The 27,962-nt window shown below is 57.3% G+C and overlaps 1 protein-coding gene across 2 annotated transcripts; it reads right to left on the minus strand.

Moving 5' to 3' along the window:
• Positions 1 to 1,068: 1,068 nt before the first annotated feature.
• On the minus strand, positions 1,069 to 26,681 carry ATP6V0A2 (ATPase H+ transporting V0 subunit a2). Of its 2 annotated transcripts, XM_090292505.1 has the most exons (21): positions 26,548 to 26,681; positions 23,293 to 23,371; positions 21,844 to 21,941; positions 20,424 to 20,561; positions 19,659 to 19,747; positions 18,675 to 18,801; positions 17,199 to 17,281; positions 15,706 to 15,799; positions 14,586 to 14,798; positions 13,798 to 13,948; positions 13,516 to 13,652; positions 13,021 to 13,208; positions 12,737 to 12,827; positions 11,148 to 11,266; positions 10,221 to 10,509; positions 8,111 to 8,127; positions 7,672 to 7,788; positions 6,238 to 6,355; positions 3,711 to 3,828; positions 1,824 to 1,995; positions 1,069 to 1,212 (listed from the first exon to the last, which is right to left on the minus strand). In XM_090292505.1, exons 1-21 carry the CDS (start codon positions 26,662 to 26,664, stop codon positions 1,113 to 1,115), a joined length of 2,655 nt encoding a protein of 884 aa, XP_090148631.1. In that variant the 5' UTR covers positions 26,665 to 26,681; the 3' UTR covers positions 1,069 to 1,112. The 2 variants fall into 2 exon arrangements, with proteins under 2 accessions (XP_090148631.1, XP_090148630.1); XM_090292504.1 differs by lacking the exon at positions 8,111 to 8,127 and having other exon boundaries at positions 6,238 to 6,357; positions 7,672 to 7,791; positions 10,299 to 10,509.
• Positions 26,682 to 27,962: the final 1,281 nt, after the last annotated feature.

The raw sequence follows: 27,962 nt of genomic DNA on the forward strand, positions 1-27,962 counted from the left end.
TGAAAATGAACATAATTTACAAGAAGACAGACCAAAGTGTTCAACAGGACTGAATCACATTCATTCAAAACTAAGTATCAAGCGAGCAGGTGAATTTAAACAAAAGACTACAAATTAATGGTTAAGAATTAGTTTTCAGCTGATCTGAATAGTGTTTAGAGTTTAAATTAACTCTAAATTCCTTTATCAGAACTTTGTTTACAATCAGTCTGAAAGTAAAAAATTATCAATGTACTGTTCTCAAGGGTAGGTTCAATCTCTTCACGGGAAAATACCTTAATGTATATATCGTTATAAAAGTACACAAAAGACTACTGTTTACCTTTCCTTCGCTCACTGCAAACCCCTTTGGGTTCATCAGCCAAGCTGGTCACTGAAGTTCAGACCATGTCTATCCTGCATCTTCTGCAGTCTCACTGCGTTGTAAGGCCCCGCATCCAGGTTCTTTCCAACCCACAGTTATCGCCATTGGTTTTATGGAAGGATAACAGGGTGAGAGTTCTTTTAAAAAATATACAAGCAGGACAACCATTTGTTGTAGGTTATATTACCCCACTTCCCCCAATTACTGAAACAAGACAGAATTGTAGAAACCACCTCCTACTTGTCATTCTAGATGGCGTATAATAAAAAATGTCCACTTATTTTTAGTCAAGCAGAATACTGTCTTGATTATCCATCATGAAAAATTTTTAAAAACTATACTTAACTTCAACTGTTGGAAAATATTATCTGACTTCGGGTGACAGGATAGTTCTTTTTCTTTTTTAATAAGGTGAAAAGGAATTGGGTACCTAAGACCATTTTCAATTAGCCATTCAAAATGGCCTTCTATCCCCCAAGCTTATATTTTAAAAAATAACTTTAACATAACTTTTGGCATTAACTTATATTTGCTCGTCATAAAAAGTGAAATAAATTTATATATCTAAAAGTGGTAAACTTTACAAAATATTTAACAGGAGGAAGAGGTATATCTTACAGGATTATTTGGCTATATCATAAGGCAATCAATGAAGACAGAATTTTTCCTAGCATAGATTTTGACATAAGTGAGTTTCTACAACGTAATTCTCCATCCATCTGAAAGCTGGCTGGATACAGCGATACGATCACGCCACATCATCACTGAACTTCCATGACAGTCGTCTGAATGAGAAAGGAACAAACTTGGTGCCTGCACCAACATAGAATTTGTTCTGAAATTCTACCCTAAAAGAAAAGAAAATTCCGTGCATTAAAGAAAGGTTGTGAATAACATGGCCTACATTTCTTAAAGCAACTTTTGTAAGTTAAAAAAAAAGGAAGTTCCTGTGCTTCATTCCATACGTGCTCTTGGCAGAAATGTTTGTACTTAGGTAAAATCTTCACGCAAACCGCCACGTTGGCTTTCTCAGTGCGTAACTGCAACACTAACACATCACACCACACACACGCCACGCACACGCCACATGCAAACACACACCAGCATAAAGAGCCTCCCTCCCCACCTCGGTAACTGGACACACAGACAAGTAATCTGATAGACACTGTGAGACATTAAAAATATGTATGAAGTATTTCACAAGATAAAGCAACCTGTCAGGCCCAACGTGAACTCCAAGTATGAAATACACATAATCACTCGGCAAGCATAAACTTGCTTTTACTTATCAGTGAAACAAACCCAATTATAACTCAGGGGATCTGAATACAGATCCCGATGTTAGGAAGAACAAGCCTAAATTAAGCACTAGGTGTTTGTGTGGGTTTTATATGCACGCATTTAGGGGGAGGGGCTAGATTTTCTTAAATGGCAGCTCCAAAGCTAATGTCCAGCTCACCAATGGAGGCGTATGGCGTGAAGAAACGCAGAAAGCCCTTCCATGATCAAAAGGATGAAAATGGTCAGCACTGCGAAGAACATGATCATCGGGAACAGCAGCAAGGCTCCGTAGGTCTGGTCCACCCGGAGGCCCGCGCGCATCAGCATGGCCCACAGGACGTCGGACAGCTCTGTGAACGAACCATTTTGCAAAGTCAACCAGTTATATTCAGTGAGGCGCTTTGGTTAGCTAGTTGGACGGAGTTCCCTTCTGACAATTCCGAACTGCTCTCCATAAGCTAACACGCCCTCCTCTACTATAGTAAACATGTGCTCTGCTGCTCACGCAAACCGCCGCAGACGCCGAGGAAGACGGCGGCCAGGGAAGTCAGAGGCCGGTCTTCCCGCGGGACACCCTGCGCCAAACTGGGGCTCTGTCCCGACGCAGCTCTGGGCCAGCAGGCAGGAAGCTGGGCGTCCACGTGGTGCTGGCTGTGACTTAAGTGACCGACTGGGTGTCCCGGCGTCGGCACCAGCCCTCAGGGGCTTCAGTCCCCTCCTCACAGAACGAAGGGGACAGGCCAGGACCCCACCCAGCCACGCAACTCCAAACGTCCCGCTACGCTTGTAAAAGTACCAGCGCCAGGAGAGCTCGGCTGAGACGCGTGACCCCCGCGCACAGTGTGGCAGCACCGGCTGGCCGGCTGCCCAGCAGCGCGGGGCGAGAAAACGTCGTGCCGCCGGCGACACCCGAGCACGCTGGGTAACCAGGGGGAAAACGACCATTGCTCGCATTCCTTTAAAACACTTGTCAAAACGTTAAAAACGCTTTTATTGTTGGTTTGTAAATGCATAAAAAGTGAAAAAATAGTAAATCTATTTTTAAAACATGAGAAACACCGAGTACTTAACTTTTGCGTTTTTTTTTTACAAAAAAGAACAACTAAAACGTATCAAGGTTCGTTTGAACATGTGCCTTCTCCTCGTGTAACCTGGGCAGGCCGGGCCCCCGGGCACGGTGTGAGCACTTTTCCCGACACCTAGCCAGCGTCACATACGTCTCTGAGTTTGGGTCGGCTTCCAGCGCAGAGGCCTCTGCAGCTTCAATGTCCTCGATGTCTCCCAGAGTTTCCCAGACATCACTTCTCCTGGGACATTTGCGTCTCCTTTGTTACAACCACGCCCCCCTTCACACGGACAGACAGTGAGCTCCCCCAGATGAGCGTGCTCCCCCAGGCCCTCCGCTGCGGCCAGTCCCCGAAGGACCACCGCGCACACTCCTGCCTCGGCCAGGCCGCACCGCACCTCCAGGGTCCCCACGTTTGCCTCTTGGCTGCACCTCCACCTCTGCTGGCCAGCTCCCTCGTTTGGTCCCCCATTTCGTGAAATGTCGCCTGGGCTTATCACTGCTGCACAGGGAGGAGAGCCACCCCCTGCTTTGCTGTCTGTGTGTGAATGGGACAGAGGCACAGGGACCCATCAGCCCCCAGCAGACAGCCAGGAGCACGGGACTGGTCACCGATCACAAAGCACATGCGTGTTGTTTACACGGTGACCTGGCGGTGAAGCTGGCCCTCTGCGTTGTGGAAACACCCTGTCATGGGGCACGCGTGTTAGGTAGCAGAGGGAGGACGCGGGCCAGCATGGTTTTAGGACGCGCCGGACGGAAACGCAGGCTCCCACTTGGTGAGGCGGGACGGAACGAAGCGCCAGTAACGACAAGAGCGGTAACGGCGCCCCCGGCCTCCCCCAGCCGCCAGGCCCTCCTGGCTCCGGGGTTCTCACGGCAGCCCAGCCGAGCAGCCACCCCGGGCTCCGCACAGGAGGAGGGGGCGTGCCGACGGGCTCACATTCGCGCACACCTAACACGCCCCGTGGGCCCGCCGTGGGCAGGGGCGACACTTACGTGCGTGCGCCAGGCTGAGGGCCCAGAGCCGCAGGTAGGACGCGGTGTTGGAGATGCAGCCCAGGCAGAACTCGATGGAGTGGATCGCTTGGGTCATCAGCGTGTCCCCGAAGTTAAACTGCAGGAGAGAGGACACACAGCCGTCAGTCAGCGCGTCACGCGCACACCCCGCGAGCCGCGAGCACAAACCCGGCGTGGAGAGCCGGCTCCTGGGGACCCGCCGCGGTGCACGGGGTGTGTGGGCGGGGCTCGCGGGCCGGGAGCGCGACTGCCAGCCCCGCCGGGGGCCTGGGGGGCTGGGCCAGAGCCCTGAGGCAGCCCGGGGACCCCCAGCCGTCTCAGTAACCACGGAGCCCCAAGGGAACGCCAGCAGTCCCCAACCACAGGGCTCACCGCAGGCACACGGGGAGCGGGGCACCCCAGCGAGGGAAAGGACGAGGGCCCCGGGCAGGACGGCGCTCCGTCCTCCCAGCCCTGCTCCGGTCTCCTACGTGCCTCGGAATCATCAAGGGTCCCGAAGCAAAACACCAAACTGCGTAAGGACCACACAGAGCTGACCGGAGGAGCCCGGCCCGTCTTCACCGGAGAGGCCGAGGAAGGGAAGCAGCCAGAGCGGCAGACAGCGCCGGGTCCCGTCGGCCAGCTCTGCGCCTCTCCTCTGGGGGAGCTGCTTCCCCCCGTCTAACCCCGCACCCTGGCCACAGCTGTTAAGCGCTGAACTGGCCTCCCCCCAAATTCAGATGTTGAAGCGCTAACTCCCGATGTGATTGTTTTTGGAGAACAGGGCTTTTAAGGAGTTAATTAAGGTGCGATGGGGTCCTATGGCCGGGCCCTAATCAAAAGGACTGGGGGCCTTCTGGGAAGGCGGGAGACACCAGGGACAGGTGGGCACAGAGACCACGTCAGGACCCAGGGCAAGGCCAGCCAGCTGCACGCTGAGGAGGGCGGCCTCAGGAGAAGCCAGGCCTGCCCACAGCCTGACCGTGGGCTTCCGGCCCCAGAGCCGAGACACTCGTTTCAGTGGGTGAAGGGCCGCTGGCCAGGCCCAGCACAGCTTCCCCAACCTTTCCTGCCCGTCATGACCGGCTAAGAGTACTTTTCCCTCTGACTGAAAAACTGAAGACAATAAGCCCAACACAGCCCTGGCTGGTGAGGCTCAACTGATTGGGTGTCATCCCTCAAACTGAAGGGTCGCTGGTTGGATTCCTGGTCAGGGCACGTGCCTGGGTAGCGGGGTCGGTCCCTGTTTGGGGGCACATACGGGATGTTTCTCTCTCTCCCATAAATGTCTCTCTCCCTTTCTTCCTCCCTTCCCTTCTATCAAAAAATAAAAAAAAAATCCTTAATTTAAAAAAGAGAAAAGAAAGGTCGTATGACTTAAAAAAGAAGAGAATCCCGGAGTTCGCTGTGGCCATGGTTCCAACACCATGGGGCCACGTGGCTGGAGCACATGGGCTGAACTTGCCAAGAAAATCCAACCCAGGCTTCTTGGAATTGGGGTCCAGAGAGCAGGTACCCCAAGGCCAGCCCTGCTCCCATCCCGATGGCAGCCAGCAGGCTCCCTGGAAGCCGGGGCGACCGGGTCTCCTCCTTATAACTACAGGGGAGCTCTGACCCGGACGGGAAGTTTGCACAAGTAACGTTTGTGGCACTTGAAGTCAGTTGATGTCACAGCTCACAATGCTGACGCCACCAATCCCATCACTAAACCGAAACAACAACATGTGACCCAAAGCGTGGACAGGACGACTGTAAAAGCAAGCAGCGCTGGAGACCCCGCGTCGCGGCTTCACGGCCCGTTTCACTCCTTATTCAAGTTCGCTGCTGGCTGACAGCACTGGGCCCACCTCAGGACACCACACGCCGAGTGACACCTGGGTGCTCTGTCTCGGGCTTGCCGGTGGGAGAGAGGGGGCGGGGACACAGGGACAGCACTAACGCCACCTCCGCACCCGGAGCTCCTTTCAGTTTAGTTCCAGGCTGTGAGCAACCCCTCTCTCCCGAGAAAGCGCGCCGGGGCCTCCTAGCTGACGGTCACCTGTGTCCCCTACAGCACAGCCGTAAATATTTTTGTTAGCAATGGCCAGGACAGCAGGACAAACTGGTGACAGTGTCGGTTACAAGCAATCCCTACCAGGAGACCACCAGGAGGCGTGGCCCGTGGTGCGTCCTGATCCTTTGTCCCTATGTGTCATCGTCAGCCCCGAGTTACGCGGTTAACCGGCGCTGCAGCAGGGGTCGGAGTGAAGGGTCGTCCGTGCAGATGGCAGGGCCTCCCGTCTGCTCCAACCCAACCTTCCTGTATGTAAATCCCCCCATGATAAAGTCCGTCACAGTCCACAGAGGCGCCTGAAGACACCTTCTCCGACGGTGGCCGGCACACCTCTGCCCACCGTCAACCATCAGACACCACCCGAAGCCTCTGCTTTGCTTTTTAGAAGATTATCACTGTGGTCTTACAGTGACAGCTGTCTCCAGGGAAGCTCAGCTGTCGGCCTATGTCTCTCATTAGCGACGGCAACGTTACCTCCTCACTTGTCACGTCCCGGCATCCGTCTTCTGCTTGGTGTCTCCCCTCTTCTACGTCTTGGCTTCCCAGCAGAGACACTTCTTCCTCGCTGTCCTTCCTCACAAGCGTGTAACCCCTCTGGTAACAAACACAGAAATGTAGTCAGGGCCTTTGAAAGCAAAGGCTGTGCCCTGGCTGTGTGGCTAAGTGGACTGAGCGTTGGCCTGTGAACCAGAGAGTCGCCGGTTCGACTCCCGGTCAGGGCACAGGCCTAGATTGTGGGCCAAGTCCCCAGTTGGGGGTGCGTGAGAGGCAACCATACACTGATGTTTCTCTCCCTCCCTTCCCCTCTCTCTGAAAATAAATAAATCTTTTTAAAAAATCACAAAGGATAAAAAATGCAAAAAAGGACCTTCAAGAACACGTGTCACCTAGAGCACATGGCGCAGCTGCTGTGGGAAACTGGCGGTTCCCCAAATAGCAAACACAGAATTTCCACCTGAGCCAGGGTCCCCGTTCTGGGTCCTGGCCCCTTAGAGCTGAGAGCGGGACCTCAGGAGATACATATGCGCCGTGTTCACAGCAGCCGCACAGCGGAGAGTCCACCACTCCTGGGTGAACTCACGAACCAAGTGCGCTCCGTCCACACACGGAGCGTGATCAGCCTGAGAGAGGAGGAGATTCTGGCACGGGCCGCAACGCGGAAGAACAGGAGGGTGTTGTGCTGAGTGACAGATGCCGGTCACAAAGGACAGAGGGCACGATGCCACTTACAGGAGGTGCTTTGGGGTGTCAAGTCATACATCCACAGACGGGAAGCAGACACGTTCAAAGACGGGAAGCAGACACGTTCACAGACAGGGAGCAGGTACATCCACAGACAGGGAGAAGATACATCCATAGACAGGAAGCGGTAGCCCGGGACTGGGGGAGGGGTGAGGAGTGAGTATGCCATGGGAACAGCTTGGGTGCAGGAAGATGAAATTTCTGGAGACGGAGGACAGCGGTGACAGCTGCACAGCCTTGAGGATGTACCTGCTGCCACTCAACTGTGCACGTAAAATGGCTGAGAGAGAAAACTTATGTATATTTTACCATAATTTTTTTTAAAAAGAGAGAAAATAAGAGACGAGGCACCTAAGAAAACAGTCTAGAAAGAAACGGAACGTGGGTTATGGAACTGAGTGGCAGAACTTAAGGACATCGTTTTCCGTATGCTCCGCGGTTCCCAGGATTAAAGCGCATCGTTTCTATCCCGGAACGTTGTCACTGTGACAGGACTCAGGGGCAGGCTCGCCCCCGACGCAGCAGCTCAGGACGCCACGCTGCCGCCGAGCAGGCATCGCAGGGCCTACAGCAGGGCCGCCGGCTCTCGAACAGGAGGCGGGGCCCCGGAAAGGGGTCCCCTTCACCAAACCTCCGGGACCACAGGCGGCGGGCCCGGGTACTCACCCTGCTGACGCCAAGGCAGCCGCGCCCGCGGTGCAGCCACAGCAGGAAGAGCGGCTTCCCCAGGAAGAGGACGGGCACAGACAGCACCGTGACGGCCAGCAGCAGCCTCTGGACGCGCTCCTGTCGGGGGAGGGGGGCGGGAGGTCAGCGACGGGGCCCTTGACTGATTAACACGGAACAGGAGCCAACGCAAGCCGAGCGGCACGTGCCCGCGGGCCGTTCCCAGAGCTGGTGACTAACACCGACTGGAAGGCCACGTGGCGCTCCGCTTGCAGCTGTAAGACACGTGCAGGAAATCCCAGAGCCAGACTCCAGCTGATAGTTTTCTGAAAACGCTGTCAGTGGGAAAATAACAATACAAGCTAAATGCTTTTTTGTCCCCTTGGTTCTGTTGTTCTAAGTTACAGTGACTGTCTGAGGAACGGGGACTGATTTGTACGTGTGGAGCATATGGACCTAGCATTCGCAACAAAACTAGAAACACCTCCTTAAAACAAGAGGTGTTGCAGTTATTTTATTTTTTTAAGTATATTTTATTATGTTGTTACGGTAGTTCCAATCCTTTTCCCCTTTGCTCCCCTCCGCCCAGCACCCACCCCCCCTCCAGCAGTCCCACCCCCTTAGTTCATGTCCATGGGCGTGCACACAAGTTCCCCGGCCCCACCCTTTCCCACACCACTCCCAACCCCTCCGTCTGTTTTGCCCCAACCGATTATGCTTCTTAGTCCCTGCACCGTTTCCCCATTTCTCCCCCTCCCCCCTCCAAGCTGACAACCCTCCAAATGATCCCCATACCCATGGTTCTGTTCCTGTTCTGCTTTGCTCAGCTGGACCTTGTTTTTATTTTTTAGATTCAGTTGTTGATGGTTGTGAGTCTGCCGTCACCCCAGTGTTCATAGTTTCGATCCTCCCCCTCTCAAGTAAGTCCCTCCAACACGTCACACAACAATGGTTTGGGGATGGACTCCCCAGCTCTACCCTGTCTGGGAAGCACTTCATCTGCCCTTCCATTCCAAACGACAGCCTTGCCGGATAGAGTAATCCTGGCTGTAGGTTGCCTTTCACCACATTGGATACTGCTTGTCAGTCCCTTCTTGCCTGCAAAGTGTCCTCTGAGAAATCAGCTGATAGTCCTATATGCACCCCCTTGTAGGCAACTCTCCGCCTCTCTCTTGCTGCCCCCAGGACTCTGTCTTTATCTTTCTCCTCTGGCATCTCAGTCACGATGCAGTTATTTAAATCAGGGGCAGACGCAGGCTGACACAGCCCTGAGGTTGGAACGGTTTTACAGAATCGGGAGGTGGGTTTTCAAGAGATGACCAAGCAGGGCACTGTCCCCTGCTCAGCTCTGTCTGCCCGCTCCCACCCCCCGCCACAGCCATGGGTCCCCAGAGCACCGCGCACCGCAGGAGGCATGTCTGTGCGTGCACCCTGGCCGCAAAGTGCCGGCAGGAGCGGGGCCACAGGCGGAAGCACGTCCGGGCCGTGAGCGGTGGCGTCAGGCAGACCAGCCCACGTCCAGGGCCCGGGGCCAACCAGAGACGCTGCCTCCCGGGGGCTGAGTGAGAGGCGGGGAAGCCCGGGGCGCGCAGGCAGGAGCAGCCACAGGGCCGGTTCCCGCCGCCCTGGCCTTTCTGACCACAGCGCCGGCCCCACCGAACTCCCGCGGTGTCTGCCTAACCTGCGTTGCTCTCCAAAGGCGCAGTAAAACAACGATAAAAGGCAACGTTAAAAATCCTCAACAAGAGAAATATAAAGAAGAGGAAAAACGCAAACCATTCAAAAAGGATGCTGGTCCGCAGCCCCCCAGGGAAGCGCAGTCAGGTAAGCTGAGAGCCGAACGGGATGTAAGCAGGGGGGCAGCGGGGGGACGTGGGCAACAGCCCAAAGGTCCCAGGTCAACACGACCTAAACCAAAACACAGCAGGGCTCCAGGAACACAAGCTGTGGCCATGACGACGGAGAGGATCCTATGTCCCTCGGACACCGTGCCACGTGGCCGCGATGTCCTCACCCCATCCTGCAGACAGGGCGGGGACCCCGTCTGAGCACCAGGACCCTCAGGGCCAGGACAGCCCACGGCACGCTCACTGTGCTTCAACACATGACCCCACAGTGTGAATCGGGTCCTACTTTTATGGCCATTTTGCAGGTGAGGGAACCAAGGCGCAGAAGGTAAGTCGTGTGCCCAGAGCCCCCCTGGAGGTGGCAGCGGGGCAGGTGGCCCCGGGGCCCATGCTCCTTGTGCAGGCGTGGCCGCACGCAAACACATGACGACAGAGAAGCCGCTTTTGCAGAGGGCCTCCGGCTGTGGTCCAGGTGCTGATCCTTGATGGCCAACCCAGGTCAGAGGTGGATTTTAAAGAAACCAGAAAAGCAGGGGCACTGGGTGGCCCTTCCAGTGACATGCTTCGAGAGCCACCGTGTGGCAGCAGGTCTGGATCGCCCTGCCAGCCAGCGCCCCCCGCAGAGTGTCCAGAGCAGGCTGGCACCTCTCCATAACACCTTAGTGAGAAACAGCCCCCGGCGCCTGGCAGGCCTGCGGGAGCGCCAGCCGCCGCCCCCTGGCCCGCACAGGAGGCCGCGGGAGGACTGCCCGCGAGCTCGGAAGGTGGAGGGTGACTCACCTGGCCCGGGTAAAAGCGATGTTTCTTACTTCCCGAGATTAAAAACATGTTAATGAACTCGATCAGGATGCTGGGAGCGACTTTGGAGGTTTCCGCCGAATAAACCAGCCACTTGTAGAAGATCATGAATATAAGGTACCCGAACATGCAGAGCATGAAGAGCAGTTCTGGGACGGAAACCAAGTAAATATTGAACTTCTTCCTGAAATGCCTAGGGGGAAAAACAAGCCATCAACCCACAAAGCAGACTGGACTGAGACAAAAAGTAACTTCCTCGTGAGGAAGCCCCCCTCTGCACCCCAGCACTCGCCTTACGACTCACACTGGGACTCAGGGACCCACAGGCAGGAACGTGAGGACGCCACAGGCCCAGTTAGAGGGAGAAGGTACGACCTCTTACTGTCGCTGCACTAGTGTCATAAACCAAGTTCCCTCATTTACACAAAAACGAAAGAAAAGCATCAATTCCTGAAATGAATGTGAATGCGTGTTGCCCGCCCCTCTTACGTACTAATCCCCGTTTCCTGTGCCCGCCTTCCTCACGGGATGACATAATCCCCGTTTCCTGTGCCTGCCCCCCTCACGTGACAACATAGTCCCCGTTTCCTGTCCTGCTCCCTGTTCAATCCCTAGCGCCCACATGCCACCTGGCGTATTCTACGTGCGCAGTAAATATCTGCTGAATGAATGAACCGATGAAATGCCAGAAAACGGTCGTGAAAGCAGGCTCGCGTGGCGCAGTCCTCTGCCACGGCCAGCCGCCTCTGACGGACAGTCTACCATCAAGAGGCAAGGCCATAAATACCAAACTGGGCTTAGGAACATTGCTCTTAAAAAATCTGTACTTACAAGTGGTTGAATATTCCCAGAATGACTCCAAAAGTCATGTGAACAATTCCTAAAATCACGGACATTTTCATTTTGAAAGAGTTGAGGAAAGTGAGGCGGTTTGTGGCCAAGTTCCAAATCTAAAGACAAAGCAAAACAAACACAGACAGGTTACGTCCTCCCACAGCCTCAGGGAGAACGGGTGACAGGGGAGAAGGTTCCCATCTGCGACTGGGAGGCAGCTGTAAATGTGACAAGAAGGCAGCACGCAGACCTGCTCCGTGACGCCTCCCGCCTGAGAATGGCTAGTTTCCGAAAGCGGGGCTGCAGACTGTCACAGAGCGACTCCATCTTTAACATAAAGCTCCAAGAATGGCAGGGAGCCAGGGAATGTGCCCAGGAAGGACAGCGAGGAGGAGATCGAGAGGACGAGCACCTGGAGCTCAGGGGACCGCAGCACTGTCTGGGGGGGTGGGGGAGGGGCTAGCAGGGCCTGCGGTCTCTGACCCTGGGCAGGGACCTATAAGTGTGTGTGTTACAGCTCATGCACACATTTGATAGACTATCTTTTCTAAAAAGATTTCATTTATTTACTTTTACAGACAGGAGAAGGGAGGGAGAAAGCGAGTGAGAGATGTTATCGATTGGTTGCCTCTCACGCACCCCCAAGTGGGGACCTGTCCTGCAACCCAGGCCTGTGCCCTGACTGGGAATCGAACCTGAAACCTTCCAGTTAACAGGCCGGCGCTCAATCCACTTAGCCAAATCAGCCAAGGCGATATACTGTCTTCTAAGTATATTTTATAGTAAAGTCTAACTGCAGGACAAAAGGACAGATACTCGTTCTTTCTAAGGAAGAATCGGATTTCAGAGTGAGGTGCTCAGGGCCGGGATCTGGGCAAGGGCAGGCCAGTGCGCATGGCCGACTCAGATCTGGGGCGAGGCCGGCTCACAGGCTCACTCCTGGGGCGGGCGGGCGCAGGGGCGGAGGAGGAACGCCCGCAGCCGAGCGGAGAGCTCCCGAAGGCTCAACACACGCTGGCGCGCAGCAGGAAACCCCCCTTGGGGTAAGGCGTTGACCCCTCCAGGTAAGAGCAGAACGATCGTTGGGGTAAAACGAAGAGGAGGGGAGCACACGTTTGTGTGTACCTGCATGCTCTGCCTAAGCGCACTGCGGAAGGGGGCACGAGCGACTCATGGCAGGTTCAGGGTCGGGCGAGGGCCAGGAACGGACGGAGTCCACAAGGACGGGGCGGGAGGAGACTTTCCACAAGACCTGGACCTTTGATATACAGGACATATCCCCACAGACCTACTTTTAAACCACGTGGATGCAATGCCCATTTCAATACTTAATTTAAGGCACGCGTGGTACCAGGTAGGTCCCAGAAATACCGAGGGAACCGTTTTGTGGAGTAGATGGCTGTCTAGCCCCTGTGCTGTCCACCTGGAACCAACGTAACATAATATTGAGCATAAACTGTGACTGAAAAATAAAATTAAGAGAAAAAGCAAAGCCAGTGAACCCTTCTGAACAGTCTGAGAAGTCCCTGCGATAGGAACACTGGGCCGCACACAGAGGCGCCCAGGGGACAGGGGGACGCACTCACGGGGTCGATGCCGAAAGGGTAAGGGCCTTGGAACACTCCGGGGACGCTCGGGTCCAGCTGCAAGACCCTGTTGTGCTTGACCACACTGTCACTGCAACAGAGAGCAGGAGGGACGGGGTGAGCCCCCGCCCAGCGCTCTTCCCACCTGACCCCCGTGCGGCTCTGGGACCCCAATAGGTACGGGGCGCCTATGTGGGTACGGGGCCCCAGTGTGGCTCTGGGACCCCAATAGGTGTGGGGCGCCTATGTGGGTACGGGGCCCCCGTGTGGCACAGTGCACGTACTTCCACAGCGCCCTCCCACTGCGCTCTGCGGCCGTGTGGCTGGAGCTGTACATGGCAGACACGTTCCACCCGGAGCCGAAAATGTTGACGGACTTGGAGAAGCAGTCGTTGTAGATGAGGCCCGTGTACACGGAGAAGAGCCCCATCAGCAGGAGGATGTAGCGGCCGTTGAAGAACATGCGCAGGATCTGTGAAGAGCGGCACGCACTGGGCAAAGGGCGCCGTGGGAAGGGGGTGCACACGTGTGCTCTACACTGGTGCAGAAGCCTTCTCAACCGTGCCCCACAGGGCTCCCCAAAACAAGGCGATGTCACAGACGTCGCTGCCACACAGAGGGGACCCACCTGCCCCTCTGACGTCGCGGCCAGGCGGGCCACGGCTGCGGGCCAGCGCTGAGCAGCGTTCTGCGACGGCTCTTCCGGGGCCCAATAGAAAGCAGCCAAGCCCCACCGACGCCACCGCTGCTGGGAATGGCCGGCGCGCACACGCCCCTACCTCCTGTGACTGCGTCAGCCTCGGGTTGTTTTCATTCAGCACCAGCAGGAGGGCAAACAAGAACATCACGAAGCCGTGGCCGAAGTCCCCAAACATCACGGCGAAGAGGAAGGGGAACGTGATGACGGTGAAGAGCGCTGCAGGGAGGGAAGCGGCTGCTGACCCACGGCCAGGGCACAGCGTCCCAGTTCATCCGGCCGCGCCGCGCCCACAGAGACCCAGCCGCCAACGCTCGATGCTGGACACCGTGACAGCGCAGCGGCCGCGCGCTTCGACGCCCACCTGGGTTCACCTCCCGGTAGCTGCCCACTCCGTACGCGTCCACGATGTTCTGAAAGCCCTCGGTGAACTTGTTGGTGCGGATCAGGGTTGGGGGCGTTTCTCTCGTCGGGACTGTGTTCATGAACGAGGGCACTGTGGCGCCGCTTTCTCTCTTTCATGTGGAAAAGAGGAAAGGAAGAAAAACTACTGTCCAAGAGCCCTCCCAACAAACACTGCTACGGCCAGGCTGTGGGCGGACCCCGTGGGAAAGTGCTGACCGGCTCGGACAGGTTGGTGGGGGCGGGGAGGGCCCTGCCAGGGCAGGGCGGGGGGCGTGGGGACACAGGCCGCGCGCTGGGAGTAGCAGCTACACGCGGGTGTGGGTAGTCCCAGCATCCCAGCAGGACATCAGAGCCCCTGGATGGGGTGCGTACGTGAGGCAACCGACTGATGCTTCGCCCTATGGATGTCTCTCTCCCTCTCTCTCCCCCTCCCTTCCCCTCCCTCCAAGAATAAATAAATAAGGTGTCTTCAGAAAAGAGGGAAACCTTGTGAAAACAACAGCACAAACAGCGTGCAGCCTTTGGGAGAAGGGAAAGAGAGCGCCCGTTCCTGTCTGCTTCTCTGTGATGAAGAACCCCGGCGCCAGTCCCTTACCCAGGAGAGCGAGGGGAGCCCACGCGCGCACACCAGGGAACGACCGGCCCTCCGTGACTCCCCGTGGCTCCGTGAAACGCCATCCTCCCCCTTTCTCCGCACTCACGAGCTCGGACCGCCCCAGAGCAGCGTGCGGCCGCAGGGCTGCTTACCGACCCGTCCTCGAGCGCGCGGCGCAGGCCCGGCAGGTCGGCCTCGGGACACCAGACCTCGGCGATGAGGCACTTGTTGGTCACGTCGAAGCTGCACATGTTCAGCATGTGGTAAATGGCCTTCATCTTCTTCACCTGGATGACGCGGGTGTAGACGGACTCGGCGGCCTTGCACAGCACCTGCCGCAGGTAATCCTCGGTCTTGTGAAGCACCTGCGCGAGGACAGGGCGCCGTCAGCGGGGGCGCAGTTTTCAGATTCCGTCCGCCAGGCACCTGCCTTTGGAGGGGAAGTCCCCCCGCTGACGGAGGGCACCACCAGGCACCTGCCTGCCCTGAGACAGCTGAGGTGGCGGCCCTCCCTGCTCCCCCGGGACCCCAGGCCCACCAAGAGGCAGGTGGAAAACCGAAGCTCAGCCAATCAGATGCTCTCTTAGAGCTGCCTCCCAGAACATGACCCCAGGGCCATAGGAAATGGCCAGAGGTCATGGTCACCGTGGCAGCGTGGCCCTTGGCCACCCCCTCCCACCCTGTCCTGCCAAGTCCCCTCTCGCCTAGGCAGCTCACAGCCAGCTTCTGGCCACCGAGAGCCCTCCTGCCACAGGCAGACACATGAAACCAGGGTCACACCGAAACGGGCTCGCTGGTCTCCTGCAATGAAGAAATGCCCTCCGACAGAGCAAAGAGGAACTTTCATTTCCAAGTCTGCTGCCATCTAGGGTTGGTTGTGACAGGCTGCAAAATAAAACTGCCACGAAGTGGAGGGAGCTAAGTGACCTCCAGTTTCCCTAAAGCACCTGATTTGTCACAACCAAAACATGTCATGTGAAAGCAGAAAGGAAACGGGTTCTGGCTGCTGTGGCTCAGTGGATTGAGCACCAGCCTATGAACCAAAGGGTCGCTGGTTCAATTCCAAGTCAGGGCACGTGCCTGAGTTGTAGGCCAGGTCCCCAGTTGGGGGCGTGTGAGAGGCAGCCACACATTGTTTCTCTCCTTCTCTCCCTCCCTTCCCTTCTCTCTAAAGATAAATAAATAAATAAAATCCTAAAGAAAAAGGAAAAGGACAAAGGGAACGGACTGCAGGTGGCAAAGCCCTCGCCAACGAGGCAGCTGCTCACTCACCGCATGCAGGTCCTGGATGCGGGTGTTCAGCCCCTCCTGGATCTCCCGGCGCTCCTCGGCTGTGCTCGGGTAGGGGTACACGTGGCAGTGGTAACTGCGAGACAGAATGCCACAGCTGCACGCCCAGGAGGACTGGGGGAGCGTGGACGGGCTGCGAGGACTGAACTCAGCCCCCACTGGGCACAGCTCCTGCCCAGGGGGATGAAGGCAGCCCCCCGGGAGAACCTGGCCCAGAGAGGCGTCCGCCCTACACACCTCTGCTGATTTCAACGAATTCAACAAACTCGCCCTTGCGTCCAAATCCCCCTCCTGGCCGGGATCACTCCCTAAACTCACACCCAGTTCCAACCCCCGGGAAGCGCACCACCCTTCTTGGGGTGGGAGTCATTAAACAGGTTTGAGACAGAAAGACGAAGGTAATACACAACAGTGATGACCTTTAGAAAAAGAGAAATAAGAGGAAGACCACAGCTCCCGTCGGCCAGCCCTGCCTCGGGCACATGCTGCCGTCCGCCCCTCCCTCCCTCACAGAGCCGCGCCCTCTTGGGACACGCGTGGTGCGCAGGGCTGGGCCCACCGCCCACACAGCGGCCGCCCCCACCCGCCTCAGCACTTCCCTTTAAGTCCCGACTATTAAATGAGACCCGTGACCCAGCCAGGCCCTCAGCAATGGCCGCCGGGCTTGCTGGCTGTAGTTCCTCTGACATCCGTTAAAATAAATCGCTCCCTATGAAATAACACGCGGCTTGTCCACGTGACACCCGAACGACTGTCCATGGCACCGGTGACTGAGCATCACACTCGGGGACACGGATCAAAAACAAACCCGAGCCCCATCCGAGTCCCCCAGGAGCAAGGCCACCTGGACTGTCCCGAGGTGAGAAAACGGAGGGCTGCCTTCCGCGTGTTTGCTTGGCTTTGCCTGTTTTCCCATGTGCTGACCAGAGTCGGTCACAGACGGGTCCCTGCTGCAACGTCCTCCACACCTACTGCCGAGCCCTTCACCTGCCATCGCGGGAGCCCGCCGCACACCCCACCCAGTTCATAGACAGGACACCGTGACCTGGGGGCGTGCCCAAGGCTGCCCCGACTCGCAGCCTGCACACCTCGGCCGTGCCACACCGTCCCCCGGGCCAAGGAGAAAGCCGCCGAGTTCCACAGTAAGTCAACCTGCAGCTAAAAGCGACAGGAAGGCACAAAAGACTACGACTTGAGTCTTTTTCTAATTGATCTTAAGCCTTGATTTAAAAAAAAAACAACAACAGAACATAAATCTTGGAATGTTATTAACGTGATCTCCACTTTTAAATTATTTTAAGTATTGCGCTGGCGAGAGAGATAACAAGTTATGATTGAAAACAGCGTGTGCCGCAACGCTGTCCCGTGACACCGCCCAGCAGCCCCGAATCCACTGTGTTTCCTTTGGGCAGAGGGTCAGGGCAGAACTACAGGCTCCTGAATACAGAGAAACGAATGAAATGAACGTTTCTTACCAATCACAGATCTTCTTAACCTTGTGGCCGATCTGCTCTCCCCAAAAGGATATGAGAAACACGTACCACTTCGTGACTTCTCCCTACAGGGGGAGCAAGGACAGCTGTCACTTCCATGTCCACAATGGCGAGGACTCTGCTGGCAGTGCACACTCTGTCACCTCTGCCAGTCATCCCCCCGCAGACGCTGCTGGCCCTCAGGCCCGTGGGGCCCACAGACGCGAGCTCACCGCGAACCCCTCTCCTAGCCCCAGACCGATCCTCGCAGCGTTTTCTGGTCACCTGGAGTCATGCGAAGTGACAAAAATCGTGAGTCACTTAACATGCGTGTGCCCCACCGAGCTGGGCAAGGTGACTCTCCGTCTTCCTGTTTTACCTCAAACGTGAACAAGTGTCCTCATCATGATCTATTTAGTGCAGTTTGTGTGCTTTTAGTTGGTGACTTTGCTGTTAAAGTGTCCCCACGCACAGTGCGCAAATGCTGTCCAGTGTCCCTGAGCGCAGGGAGGGCAGATAAGCTTCGCTCGTGTGGGCTCATGTCCTGGAGCAGGGGGAGGGGTGGAGGTGACGAGGGCCAGGGTCTCCTCCTGTTTCAAGGATGGGCCGACGCAACTTCTGATGGACCAGACACGCATGTGAGGGCAAAGGGAGGCCAGGGTGACCCCCGGCTCTGCCCTGAGCAGTTAGCACACAGAGCTGCCCCCACCGAGCTGGGCAAGCCTAGAAGGGCAGGTTGGGGCAAAGATCAGGAAAGCTTAGTTTTAGGTATAAGACATTAATTTAGAAGAAGATATAAATATAAGTATGGTGTTAGGGGGAGAGGTCCCAGCCAAACCGGGGCAGAGGCGGCCGTGGCCGGTGTGCTTGCAAGACTGGCACTGCTGCGTAAGTGACGAGCCGCGCCATCCCTGACGCAGACTGAGGTGACAGCAGCCAGGCTGCTCTGTCCGAGGAGAGTGGCAAATGCGGACGAATACCGAATGACAGGCGCAGTGGGGACAGTGCGGCACCCCTTTTGTGACCTCCCTGCCAAAGACACTGACCTGAATCTAATCACGAGAACGCGTCAGACAAACCCAAACTGAGCAACAGTCAGGCTTCCAAAAAAATTGGCCTGTGCTAGTTTCCAATGCCTGGGTCAGGCAAGTCACGGGAAGAGAGAGCGACCACCCTGAAGGAAGGACAGCGAGGAGCGGAGACCGTTACCCCGCAGCGCGAGCCCACCCACGCCCTCCGCTGCACCAGACGGTACAGCCGGCGAGCGCTGAGCGGGACCTGGGCGGGGGGGCAGCGGCGTGCGCGCGGGGGCCTCCCAGCCGAGCTGTGGCAGCGCGGAAGGTCGTCCTGATTCTAGGGACCGCGTCCGGAACACGCGAGGGGGAGGCGCCAGGTGAACACGCCCCGCAGCGGTGCGCCAACCGCGGTGCCCGCAGCTCTGGGCACGTGTGTCGCTGCAAAAGGGCCCGGGACACTCACCGTCTCAGGGTCTTCGAGGGGCTCGTCCAGCTCCGCGTAGGTCACGATGGTGTACCCTTTGCAGGCCCTCCACAGCATTTTCTCAAACGCTTCCACTTTCCCTTGGCTGATCAGGCCGGACACAAACCTGCGAGACCACAGACAAGCTGCCGCCGACCGGAAGCGGGGCATCCGGACCCAACGCGTCTACAAAGTGATGCAGGAGACTCGGGAAGCCCTCCCACTGCCAGGCCCCGAAATGCCGGACAAAAAGCGTCTGAAACACCCTTTCCAACGTGGCGCCGAGCCGAGACTTAGAGACTCTGAGGCAGCAGAGCAGCGGGCGGCGCAGGCTCCCCGGGTCCCGCCGCCAGCACAGGGGACGGCGTTGGGCCTGTACAGGTGGGAGAAGGAAGGGACCCCCCCAATGCTCTCCCCGAAGGGCCACACCTTCAGTGACGGGTGGAGGAGGAAAAAATCCGCCTTGCAAAGGCCCTGCAAGGACATCTGTTCCCCTTCTGGCTACAGGGCAGGTCCTCATGGAGAATTCCCAGCCCCAGGTTAGCATGCACTCAGGCCTGTGGCTGAGTTCACATTAAACGCAGGGCGACAACAAAAAGCCAAGCTGAGAACTCAATGCGAAACGACCCCAGGTTGGTGGTGGGCTCCCAGGTACCCGACCAACGTAAAAACAAACTCTCGGCGGAGGACACACCTCAAAGCCAACACTGAATTCCTACAGACAAGCAACGACCGGGGGGGGGCGAACGTCCGTAAGGAAACCACGCGAGGGAACAAGCTGCCATGATTCCCAGCAAAGAGCACAAACCACGAGCATAAAGAGGCCCTTCAGACCTGCCCCGGCGTTGGCAGCCCAGTCCAGCCCGCAGGCCAGGTACGTCAGGCTCGCTGGAGTGACGCCCGCAGAGGTGGCCCTCTCTCCAGCTCTCGGGGCGCGGAGCAGCAGCGCCCTCACCGCGACAGGCCCCGGAGCACAGCACCTACCCCAGCTTGGCGCCCAGCCGCTGCATGTAACCGTGCTCCAACAAGGGGTCGCTGTCCACGGCAGGCAGTTCTTCGTAAGTGGGCTCAAACTGCAACGAGACGGGAAACCGGGGCATCGCGTTAAGAGGTGAGCGCTGTCACGCTCGCCAGCAGCGGCGCCGGGCGGGCTCACCGCGGCTGCTCAGCCCAGGCACTGGCGTCCCGCGGCAACGCCGACCCAGCCCCTGGCGCTGACCGAGGGGGCGCACGCCCTCCCCAAGCCTCACCGGGGCGGCCCGGAGCCATCTGCATCGAAGTGGAGCTGTGACTTTTGTCGCCCCGTACTCCAAGGTCAACTCACCTTCTCATATGACTGAGCTGGAAGGGAGTCCTTCTGCCTGATACGCAGGAGCATGCAGGGATACTACAGGGGCTATTCTTTATTCTTATAAATTAGTGGGGGTTTTTTTTACCTCCTTTGCTCTTAGCAATTTGGAAATGAAAACTAAATTTTAGACTTGAACTTCTTCCTTTCACTCGTGATCATAGAAAGACTGTTTTCAATTGCAAACTGAGGCAGTTTACAAAGAGGAGGGGTTCTTATTGCTGAAACCAAGCCCCACCAAAAAACGTAGAGCATTTTCTCAGGCCGCATCACCCAGCTGCAAACAAAGCCCAGGTCAGACCCTCCTGGCAAAGCCAGGCGTCGACAGGAACCACTGACAACCCCGAGACCCGGGGCCAGCCCCTGTGAAGGCACCCCGCGCGCCCCGCGGCCCCCCGCACCTCCACGTTCCGCCTGACGAAGGCTTTCGTCACCCGCAGCATGTGCGTGTACTCGATCAGCTCAAGCAAGTTCTTCCGCAGCTTCTCCTTGTTCTGCGTGACTTCTCTCAGCTCCACCTCCAGCTTCTGCAGCTGCTCCTGGAACAGAACAGCAGCTCCTGGGGGCCGGGGCTTCGTCCGAGGGTCCCACGGGACGCCCGTCCCAGCAGGGCCCTTTGACAGGGACAGGAAGCACGCAGCAATTTCTGAAGGCCGCCCTCCGCTGCTCCCTGCTGCCGCGGGTGACGCTGGGGGTGGGGGCTGCGCTGTGGCAGGACGCTGGGTCCCCTCGGGCCGCCCCTCACTGTGGTCTGCCTCTCTGAGTCTGCTTATCTGCCATCGCACATCAAGAGCCTTCCCCTTTCAGGGCCACGCTTCCTTTTGTTTGTGACACAGAAACTGCGCTTAGATAATCTGTTATAAACATATGCACCCGACTCCAGCTGAAGAGTCTCCACACAGCCACACTTCCAATGAATTGGGCATAAAAATTCTTCCTAAATAATCTGGTACAGACAAAGCATTCTTAACAACGCTTAAGCATAAGAACAAGGGAAGCAGAGGTCTGTAAAACAAATGACGGGCTCCAGAAAACTTGTTTTCAAACCAGCCCCTTGACACGCTACATTCATTACTGTGCCCGCCTCATAAAACTAGGAACAGCCGGTAATCACCGGATTGGGAATTACACCCCAACCAACCCTTCACACAGGCCAAACCAGATGACGGCTTTCTGCTCATCTGTGTGCAATTCTCCGTGGTGCCCACTCACACCCCGGATGTGCGATGACTCCCTCCCACGGCCCAGCGGGCGCCAGCAGGGGACCGGTCCCGGCCCGCAGCTAGGACTGCTGGGGAAGGGCCACGGGACCCCTCGGCTCTCGTCCAGCGCCATGAGCATTCAGGGGGTCAGCCACGGGCGGGGTGCGACGGCTGTGTCCCCAACATCTGAGACACTCAACTCAGGGAGAAGATGAGTTCCGTTGGCTGCCCGCCTGGAACAATCTATCACCTTCTAGTAGCTGCTGGAAATCAGGGGGAGGCTCAGAAAATGGGGACAGGACTGAGCCTCAGGGACTCGCCGGGAGAGGCAAGCCGAGGCTGGAGAAGCCCACGCTGAGCCCGCGACAGAGAGCCTCTCATCAGCCTGTGTCTGGCACCACCTGGAAAGGGGACACACGCCTCTCATTGAAAGGAAAACCGCGTGACAGGTAGACTGCGTCACAGGTGACCTACTGCCGAGGGTTCACTGCCACGAGGCTCTGCCCTTTCCATTCCACGGTTTGAGAGGAAAGGCCAGGAAGCACGAGGCACCATAAGGGAGTAAACAAGCCGAGTCTGGGAACAGTGGCCTCAGGCGGCATCTTCAGAAGGAAGTTACCTGCATCTCCAGAACGTGCTTCACAGGCGGGGCAGGAGGGCTGGCGTCTCCCTCGGGAAGGGGAATGTCAGCCCTGGAGACCTCCTGCACCAAGTACGCTGCGGAAGCAAGGGAAGCCAATCAGACTCAAACGCGGACCACGAGGCCCGTCCGGCCCTTACATGCCCCGTCCCCGGGTCATCAAGGGCTGGCGGCTCCATGCACTGAAACCGCAGACCTGCGGGTCGTCCGCGGCAACCTTCTCCCCAAGCCCGACGCTGCCCAGACAGAGCAGCACGCAGTGACACCCTAAACAAGAACCTGGGTGCGCACTCCCTGACATTCCCCACTTCCCCTTCACGTCTGAAACTTGAGTGGGAGAACTCTGGGTCCGGCCTAGCTCTGCACGTGCAGAAGAACCAGGAGGTTAGGGACATGCTTGCAAGTGCAGGAGTAACAGCAACAGACCGACAATTGCCCCCGGGACCCCGCAGGAACCCCATTTCTTTACCGTGTTACCGAGGCCCTCCTCCCCCGCCTGGGCCCCCCTCCCTGCACCCTTAGGCCCTGACACCCGAAGGTCAGCAGCAAACTGCCTTCAGCACAAAGCCTCAGGTCTGCCCACCGCAGGGACGGAGCTCAGTCAAACTGGAGACACCCTGTGGGTCTCAGATGTGTGTCAGCTGCAGAGGCAGGGGCGCACCGACCACACCTTTGGGAAACGAGCCAAAGCGAGGTGTGGCCGACGCCAGGGCCTGATGCAAGGACCAGCGACCCTTCGGCTAGCGCCTACTCATCAGTCTAGACCGGGACCCTGACCGAGCACACCCCTCACTCCCTCAGCGCCTGGGAGACGCGTCCCCTGGAGGCCATCCTCCCTGGGGGCCATCGGGGAGCCAGGCTTTAGCACACAAGCTCCCCCACGCCTCTGGATTTGGTGTGTTTCCTTAAACAAACCTCTACTTTCTCAGCCGCAGACCTCGCAAAGGAAAGCCCGAGAGAGAGGAAATTCCCAACAACTAATCCGCCTGCCTCTTCCTACCTCCTCTGCTCATTGATATAATTTTAAGTCATGTGTTAACACGTATACAATGTTCCTAAGTTACAATGAACCACAGGGGATCGGTTAAATACATTACGGCACATTAATGTAACCAACAGTGTGCCGCCGATACCAACGGTGACGGTCAGTGCTGACGGGAAGGGAGGTCCCAGTGAGGACTGACACTGCTCGGGAAGCCGACTGTAACGGCACCACCCGACCGTCACGGGTGCAAACCCTGACCTTCTCAGGTGAGCAGAAAGCCACGGAAAGGTAACGCGAAGCAATGGAGCAGCAATGATCTCTGAAGAATGGGAACACGGACAATTTCTTTTTTCCTTTCTGTTAATCCGCATTTTCTCATTCTTCTAAAGTGAACAGGGTTTGCTTATGTAAAAACGATTGTTTAGGTTATAAAATAAACTTACCCAGTATTCGCTCCAGCTCTTCACACCTCTTCACCTCACCAACAAATTTCCTTTGGAAAGAACTTACATTCTGGTTGAGCTGAGGAAAGAATAAAACAATTTCTTTGAGCATCCTAAAATTTAAAGATGAATTTGACTTTAAAAATAAAATATTACGGGCGAGTGTGTGGGGAAGAGCGCGCCCTCACGGGCTACTGAGCAGGCGTACAAACCGATGTCCCTTTCCTAGAAGGCGACCGGGCCATGGCTATCAGAAACACCTGAGCCCAGGCAGCTGTGGCAACGCGGACTGAGCACCGGCCTGCGAACCTGTGGGTCGCCAGTTCGATTCCTGGTCAGGGCACAGGCCTGGGCTGCAGGCCAGGTCCCCAGCTGGGGGCATGAGAGAGGCAGCCAATTGGTATTTCTCTCTCTCGCTTTCTCCCTCCCTTCCCCTCGCTCTAAAAATAAATAAATAAAATCTTTAAAACAAATTTTGGCCAATCTTAACCAAAAAGTGAAAGTGTTTATTTCTAAGTATCAGAATCATAGAAGTTATTATCTTGTTCTTGTATTTTCCAAATTTCCCACAGTATATGTTTTCTTCCACATATATTATTTTATAATTAAAAAACCTTACAGTAATCATTTATGTGAATGGCATTTAGGGCAAGAATTCTTTACTCCCCCGCATCTGTAGTGGGCATGCTCAAAAAACATCATTAGACCACAGCTTGGCACGAAACTCCTCAAGGAACATGAGCGCGTCTACCCCAAAGGTTCGGTTCTTGTTTCGTTTTTTGAATTATTTTTTAAAGACTTCACCAGGAGATAAAAAAAAAAATTCTAATTTCACTTCTGGGTGTCGCCTTCACACTCACTTCTGGAACTCAAACTTATCTAAAGTCGGCGCGCTCCACTTCCCAGTGCTCTGGCCACACCTGTGGCGACAGGCCGAGACTGTGACGAGGGCGCCCAGGCACCGGGACCGTCTACAAGCAGCACCACTTCCCAGTTCCGACTCCCCCTCTTCACTGTCAAACACCAGGACGTCTAACTGGACGCTGCGGTCCTCCAAACAGAATCCTGGCACGGAGGCAGATTTCGGTGGCCACGACGCCAGCGCGGTCGGTGTGACAGCCACGGTCATCACCATCTCATGTGTGTTCTCCCTTCTCTCCCGTTACGTGGTTTCTTCTACAAAGTTTTATTTCTCTTTCCTTTTCAGGGAGCAGCATCGCCCTGATTCCAGGCCAGGATACGAAGTACATTTAAACGCAGCTTCATCTGAAGACTCACCCCTAACCCAGGGACGCTGGCGGGGGTGCCTGGTGCCGTCCGTCATTCCTAGCCTCCAACCGGTGACCTTCCCGCGGAGCAGCTCAGGGACTCCGGGGGAAATCGTCCTTAGACTGCAGACCGTGCCCCGGAGAGATGCCGGCGCCCTTCGCGGGGGCCTCCGGTTCATTAAACAACCTTTCTTTTCCAGGTCTTCTCGCTGGCAGCCACCATAGAAACCCTCGGCCTGCCTCCTTTCCCGCAGAAGGGTTAGCTTTTTAAAGGGCAAAATGATTCGGCCTGCGCAAGCCAGAAAAGGCTGAGGTCACTGATCCATGCGGTGAACGGGACGTCGGGAAGAACTCGAGAGGAGCGGGGAAATGTCAGGCGTGCTGGAACTCCACGCGCCAGCATCCACGCCGCTTCTCACACACCCCCCGGCCTCCCCAGCACGGAAGGCCCAGCACTGCACGAGAGATCCTTAGCATTCCTCTTCCTTCTAGAAGAAGGTGCGCCACGCTCTCCCTCTCCCCCTGGTTTTCAGTAAGCACACTCTGCTACCTGACATGGAGGCAGGCGGTGACACCGGAGTCTCTGTGGCGACCAGGGCACCGGTTCCAGCCGCTGAGATTTAGGCTGATAAGTCCGGCCCAGGGCTAACAGGACGACGGAACGACTCCACCTGCTACAGAGGCGGGAGCTTGTTTCTTCTGTCGCGACTGTTTCCTGAGCCTCAAGGTGCTACTCGCAGCTCAACAGAGCACCTGCCGGGTCAGTGGGTACCAGGTGCCGACGCCCGAGTGGCTCCAGGAACCAGGAACACAGCTGGGCGCGCCCTGCAGCCTCACCTGTCACTCGGGGTTTTCTATTTGACTTTGCCACTGCCTCATGGTGCCAGCCCAAGGCCACTGACATCACAGCTCGGGGAGGGTGTTCCCTTTTGAAATGAAGGACCCCTCGGAAAGACGAAGGGAAACCACCGGGGATGAGCCTGTGGCCTGTGGAATAAAAGGTCCACCTAAGTCATTTTCAGTTCCATCAGTAAGTATGAGGTCCGGCTTCATCCTGTCCCTTCCACACCCTGTTCTTCCCTATCACACTTCATAATCAGAGGGTGTTTATCGGCCTCCTCCCAGGCTGTGAGCAACAAGAACACAAGGACCTTGTCCTCCCTGCTGGCCACCGAGTCCCCAGCACCAAAACCAGCAGCATCTGGAACAGAGCGAGCACTCAATAAAAGCTTGTGGGTTCGTTCAACAAATGCCTATGGAAGCCTACAAGTGCCAAGGGCTGTGGGACCAGAGTGAACCGGTGGGGGTCAACTGTCCACGGTGGAGACAAACAATAAACAAGTAAACAGACACATAAACAAGTGCTTATTGTGTCTTGTTGGCGAGACAGCTTCCACTGAGCAAACACTGGGGGCGCTCCCACTCCCTACCAGGCAATGGTACGTGGTCCCACATCGGCGAACAAAACCGACAGAAATCCCTTCCCTCCCCTCAAGGAGCTTAGACCTCGCTCACTGCCAAGTCGGGCTCTGGGCTCACCTGGCGCGCCCCTTCCCAGGGCCGGCTCCTTCCCCTTGGGTCTCAGCCCAAATGTCACCTCCTCCAAGAAGCCTACCTTGACCACCACCAGCCGAGTCACCCTCACACAGCCCTTTGGTTTTCTTTATAGCCGTTTTCTTACGTACGTACTACTGTCCAATCTCTGTGCCCCGCCACCCCCGTAAGTTTCCAGAAGGGCTCCGAGAGGCCTTTCCACAGTTGTTCCCCAGCTTAGCCGAGCCTGGCACGGAAGCATCTGATGGCACAACCCGAAGGTGACGAAGACGTCACGGAGTGTTCCCAACTAAGCCGGGAGGCTGGGCTCGGCCCCGCTCTGCGGCGGCTCCGGCCGGGGCCGCGGCCTCGGCCTCCCCGTCTAGGGAATGGGGACAGCGGCGCGCCCGGCCCAGGCGCGGGCGGGAGGCCCGAGTCCCCGGGCGACACTCACGTCTCGGAACTGGACGAGGCCCCTCTCGCCCAGGGCGCTCAGGCACTCGTAGGCCGTGCCCGACTGCAGGAACAGTTGCGCCAGGCACATGGTCTCGCTCCGGAACAGGGACCCCATCGCGGGCCGGCCCGCGCCCCGGCAGGGCTCGACAGGCGGCGGCGGCTCCGGGCAGCGTGGGCCCGCGCGGTCAGCCGGGGCGGCCCGGACCTCGGGCTCCTTCCGCGGCCTGGCCGTGGCCCCGCACCACGGGGCTCCGGGCTGCAGCTGCCGCCCCCCGCCCGGCTGCCGCGGCCGCCGCTCCAGCCCGCCACCACCGAGCCTCCTCCGCCGCCGCTGTGCGAGGCCCGCCCCCAGCGACAGCCGGTTCCGGTTCCGCCTCCCCCCCCCCCCCCCCGCCGTGGCCGACCAATGGCGCCCGGAGTTGCGGCCACCGGCGGCCCGGCCAAGGGGCCAACCAGCGCCAACCCGGGGCGGACGCGGGGCGCACCGGGCGGAGAAGGGCGGCAGGCCCCGCTGCGTAGAGCTTTCGGCCGCACACGGCCTGCGGTTTCAGCGAAGGGACAGCTGCGCAGCCTTCGTCTGGAGCGGCGCCAGGGCTCCGCCAGCAGCCCGGCCTCGCGCACGGCCGCGGGAGACCGCGTCCGCCGCACGTGCCATTGGGGCACCCACATCGGCAGGGCTACCCCGGGGGCGTGTGGCGTCTGCCCTCGGGTCCTGTCCCCGTGTGCAGGCCGGCGGGCAGGGTCGGACCGCGGCGCCGGAACGTCTCCCGATCGCGTCTCCTGCGCACAACGCAGCAGGGCCAGCAAGTCCCGCGGCATCGGCCCCCGCCTGCCGCCAGCCGCCCCCAGCCCTGGGCTCCGCGGCACGTGCCTGCCTTCAGGCCGGTGCCCGCCACCCTGCGGAGCCCTCCCTCTGCCAGGAACACCCCCCTGCCACACCCTCTCGCTGCAAAAGGGCCCCTCTGAGCGCAGTCCCTGACCCCGAGCGCAGGTAGCCCTCCCAGCCGACCCACCACATCCTCATTTCGTTCTCTTCACAGCACCTGCCCGTCTGAAACGCTCCGTGGGGGCCAGTTCTCCCCCAACAGGACGCACGTTGTATTGGACACGGACATTGTCTTGCTGTCCCCAGGGCCCAGCGAGGAGCAGCCACTGAAAAACTATTTCTCAAATGCATACAGGCCCGTATACACTTAGAAAAGTTACAACTACCGTGTGTCCCCAGACCCAGTCTATTGCCAAAGCGGTTTTTCTCCTCTTAAGTATAAAGTGCTAACGGAGCTCCCGAAACCAGGGTAAGTGGCCTGTCACTGAGAAATTCTTGATTTCCCAGCGCCGGTTACACAGGCCGCCATAGCCTTTCCGATTCACTGCAGCTCAGCGATCAGTGGGCATTTCCTTCTCTTTGACAAA

Source organism: Furipterus horrens, unplaced genomic scaffold (genome assembly GCF_987537825.1).
Source record: "Furipterus horrens unplaced genomic scaffold, mFurHor1.1.pri manual_scaffold_11, whole genome shotgun sequence".
Classification (NCBI taxonomy): Eukaryota; Metazoa; Chordata; class Mammalia; order Chiroptera; family Furipteridae; genus Furipterus; species Furipterus horrens.